The 4844-nt window shown below is 36.6% G+C and overlaps 1 protein-coding gene across 1 annotated transcript; it reads right to left on the bottom strand.

The window, feature by feature from the left end:
- Positions 1 to 38: 38 nt before the first annotated feature.
- LOC134270697 (GON-4-like protein) lies at positions 39 to 4521 on the bottom strand (the record flags this gene model as incomplete). The annotated part of the gene is made up of 6 exons (XM_062752950.1): positions 4486 to 4521; positions 3851 to 4035; positions 3531 to 3732; positions 2991 to 3221; positions 361 to 1676; positions 39 to 141 (listed from the first exon to the last, which is right to left on the bottom strand). Coding segments are annotated over exons 1-6 (2073 nt in total), but the record flags the coding sequence as incomplete, so codon positions are not given.
- Positions 4522 to 4844: the final 323 nt, after the last annotated feature.

Raw genomic sequence — 4844 nt, 5'->3', positions numbered from 1 at the left:
ACAAATTAAAATAAAAGGCCAAGCTGCAAAAAACTTACTGAAGCTGCTGTAGATCCAGGAATTTGTTTTGCAATGTCTTCAAATGTTTTGGAAAAAGGGCCGTGTGCTTTAACACTCTCTAACATTACTCTATCCATATCCCTGGCATCAAAAAGTAAAATTCACTTACACAAAAATCACATGTTTAAATTGTGGCATTTTAAAGACCTACATGAATAAAACAGATTTAATGGAATCAATAGTGTTATTGCATATGCGATAGTTGGCAATAATTTTATCTTAAAATTAATGGTATATTTCTCAATATGTAATTGTCTTTTGACTTCTCAAAATAAAAAATATTTTATAGTCATTTCTAACCTTGTCCATTCAATCTGTGGTGTTGCAGGAGTTGTCTCTCTTTTCTCCACTGGTGCATCTGACGCCTCAGTGGAACTAGGACTTGCTTTAGGTTCTTCTTGACCAAATCCAACAACACTGGAAATAATGTTCCCAGATGGAGAGGCCACATTCTGGTTTTTACTCAGTTTTAGTTTCAGACCTTGGCCAGCTGAAGATCCCGATACAGACTCCTCTGTGGAACACGACTTTGGATTTGGGCTTACTTTTATAGACAGATTAGAATTGTCATTGTGGAACACTGGGGAGTTTGTGTAGGCAATAACAGGGCTAGAGGCTGAGGGACTTTTAAGGAATTCAACATTGTCTATGCTGGACAAGGAAAATGCAGGCGAGACACAACTTGTTTTTGCAGTGACTGGTTTGGGTACTATTCTTCTTTTCTCACTTAATTTCTTCTTCTGTCTATCTGTAGGACTAAAGTCTAATTGTTTAGCACTTGATAAAAAGCTTTTTTCTGAATCTGACTTCTCTACATTTTTGGCCATATTCTTAGTCTCTTTTGTCTCTTTTTCAGATACTATTGAAAATCCAAAATTAGTTGAAGACACCGAGGTTTTTATTGGACTAGATGTACTCTGTGGTTTGTTGCCTAATTGTGAGGAATCTAACGTCATAGACACATCTGACTGACTTATCATGGCCTCGTGTAAAGCCTTGGCAAGCAAGTCAGAACAAGAACTGTCTCTGTTTTGAGAACTATGTCCATCCATGGCAACCTCCTCCATAAGAGCTGGGAGGGGTTTTCTAGGTGACAAGTTAGCACTTTCCACCCATGAACTGATGGTGAATTCTCCTTCAGAATTCTTCTTTGGTGTGGTTTCAGTGTTTGGGATGGATATTATGGCCCCTGCGAAGTCCTCATTGCTGTCTGCTGTGACGGTCACTTCCACTGACCTGGGTACTTTGGACAGTGGAGACGTTTCCTCAACCTTCTCCACTGCTCCCCCAGGATTTGTTTCCTCTTGCCTTCGTTGGTCCTGAGGGGGGATCAGATCAGGTAGACCACAACCAAGCTGAGATTCCTCTGAGTGGTCTGTACTTTCCAATCCTTCAGTTCTTAGCACTGAGACCGATTCCCTGTCTCCACTCTTCTCACCATCTTCAGTCATTTCCTGTGGCTGACTGGACGTGGAGGGAAGGTTATCCAGGTCAGAAATCTGGTCCCCAGTTTCTGTTGAAACACTTGTAACTGTTTTCTTGACAGGAGAATCAGCCATTTCTTTGATAGAAAAGAAGCGCCCCTGTTTCCCCTTCTTTCTGCTAGATATCTTAAGCTGAAATAAAAGATCACCATAAAGTTTTTGTTTGCAAAGATCTATAACCCTATTGTTACATGCAGAATAATATAAACAAAATACCAGTTCCAGAGGATTTTGCTTTGTTAAATGCATAATTTGTTAATAGTATATCCCCTCAGCTTAAAATATATTTTGAAAACCAGGGGAATTAATATCACTTTGCTAAAACAATTCATTATCGGTGTGTTCAATATAAATGTGTGTTAATGTATTTGAAATGCAATTTGTTTAGCAGCATTATAAATACTTCCCATTTGTATATATTCCAATGTTCTTTGGGCTTCTATGCTTCTGTATTCTTTGGTTGCTTGATCTGTAGGTTTAACTTTATTTCTAAATTTCTTTGTCATCTGAACTGTATGCTAACATTTATTTATCTCATTCTTCGTCATGTGATCTGTCAGTTTACCTTTTTCTAACGTTCTTTGGTCGTCTGATCTTCATTTTTATTCCTACATTCTTTGGTCCTTTACCTTTATCCCTACATTCTTTGGTCCTTTACCTTTATCCCTACATTCTTTGGTCCTTTATCTTTATCCCTACATTCTTTGGTCCTTTACCTTTATCCCTACGTTCTTTGGTCCTTTACCTTTATTCCTACATTCTTTGGTCACCTGATCTGATCTTTACCTTTATTCCTACATTCTTTGGTCATGTGATCTGTATATTTACCTTTATTCCTATGTTCTTTGGTCGTCTGATCTTTATTTATCCTACGTTCTTTGGTCATCGATCACCAACATTTACCTTTCACCACTCTCTGAAACTACGTTCTTTATGTTAAAAAGTCATCTGATCTTTATTTATTTTGCCAAATAGAGCTAGTTCTTTGGTCAACTGATCTTTATTTATTCCTATGTTCTTAGGTTGTCTGATCGTTACCTTTATTCCTATGTTCTTTATTCCTATGTTCTTTGGTCGTCTGATCTATATTTATTCCTACATTCTTTGGTCATGTGATCTGTACATTTACCGTTATTCCTACGTTCCTTGGTCACCTGATCTGATCTTTACCTTTATTCCTACATTCTTTGGTCATCTGATCTTTATTTATTCCTATGTTCTTTGGTCGTCTGATCTTTATTTATTCCTACGTTCTTTGGTCATCTGATCTTTATTTATTCCTATGTTCTTAGGTTGTCTGATCGTTACCTTTATTCCTACGTTCTCTGGTCATCTGATCTTTATTTATTCCTACATTCTTTGGTCGTCTGATCTTTATTTATTCCTACATTCTTTGGTCATCTGATCTTTATTTATTCCTATGTTCTTAGGTTGTCTGATCATTACCTTTATTCCCATGTTCCTTGGTCGTCTGATCTGTACGTTCTCTTTCTCTGCTCCCTCCTCATCTTCCTCCCACTGGGATGGTGTCATCGGTTCTGTCTTCACTCTCGTCTTCTCCACCTCCTCCTCTTCTTCCTCTAGGCTGCTCAGAGGTTTAACTTCGGGGTAATACTTCACCCTCACTTTCTTTATGACTTGTCTATTGATCCTGTAGTATAGCTCTCCATCAATTACCTAAACAAGGGAAGTTTAATATTACTGTATTTTGTTAGTTTTACTGTATTTACAGTATTATTATTTCTATTACTGTATTTTGTAATCAAAAGTAAATATTTTATATAATTTTATTCCCCTCCATCTTTATACATTATTGAAATTAAATTATCCTCCGTAATATTTAAAAGATTTCTGTAAGTGATATGATAAAGTTTTGCTTAAATTTCCAAGTTTACCCATTAAAAAAGCAGTTAATATGTACCAAACATTAATTTTTTAATGAAAATTTTTTAAGTTTGTTTAAATCTCAGAATATAATACATGTACCTTCAAACAACAGTTTGTACAGTGAATATTCCTCATGTGGAAGTTTTTAGCATTGGGATTTTGATGACAATTACACATGCACTTCTTAGTTCCATCAGGATTTTCATCTTCTGGAATGACCACTTCCTCAAAATCATCAAACAGGAACCCTTCGTCTTCATCACTGTCTGCCAGAGTTATCTCCTCAAAATCGGTCATATAGCTGTAATAACAAGTCAATTAATAATCATGTAAATTCTTCATATACCTGGTATAAAAAGTATATATGTATTCACAATTTTTCAAATATTTTGTTAATGCCCTTTAAGCACTATGACTACCTGTCAGGGGGCTTTTCATCCTCAAAAAAGAGGGACAACTCATCCAGGAGATGTGGTTGGTTCTTCAGAACTTGTTCCAGGGATTCCTTCAGCGCTTTCTCCTCCTCCTTGGAGCCACCTGGGGCCCACTTTGTCAGCAGTTTCATGGTTTTCTGATATTGAGATGGATGTCTCTCAGCGTATACCTACAACATTCATATAAATACACCATAATGATTAATTGTTCTTTTATATCAGTGTGTCTGTTGTCCTGTTCATTTAAACAGTGTTACAAGGATTGGCCAAACTAAATCTTTTTATTCAAAATCAAAGTGGGATGCATCTCAATGCTAAATTGCATATTCTTTATAAACAATCAACACTCGAGGCAATCAGTTATCAAAATAGTTGTCAGTTGTACACTCAGACAAAGACTTACCCCATAATTCAAGTACAAAGGCCCTGGCTCTATACACTCAACTCTAAACTTATGTAGGAAGGTCACATAGGAAGGTCTTGGCCCTGTACGCACCTGTTATTTATGTATGACGGTTCTGGCCCTGTACACTCACCTCTAACATAACTATGTAGGAAGATCCTGGCCCTATACATTTGCCTCTTATTAATGTACAAAGTTCTTTGTCCTATACAATCACCTCTAATTTACGTAGGATGGTCCTGGCCCTATACATTTGCCTCTAATTTATGTAGGAAGGTCCTAGCCTCCTACACTCACCTCTAATTTATGTAGCAAGGTCAAAACCCTTTATACTCACCTCTAATTTATGTAGCAAGGTCAAAACCCCGTACATGACAATTTAGCCACATATGATCCACATATGCATTGTCTTTCATATGAGAATCATATGTATATACAATCATATGAGAATCATATGTGGCAAATCATATCCTTTCATTTCGGTTACAGGTTCGTATGAATTTATGTCTATAATACTCTCATCAATTGTAATTGTTGAATTAATGCAATTCGCAAACCTACATAATGTTAGTGATC

Source organism: Saccostrea cucullata, unplaced genomic scaffold, assembly GCF_032062105.1.
Source record: "Saccostrea cucullata isolate Sc308-1 unplaced genomic scaffold, CSIRO_AGI_Scuc_v1 ctg14941, whole genome shotgun sequence".
NCBI lineage: Eukaryota > Metazoa > Mollusca > Bivalvia > Ostreida > Ostreidae > Saccostrea > Saccostrea cuccullata.
Note: the sequence above shows the minus strand (reverse complement) of the source record. Positions and strands in the feature narration are given on the sequence as shown.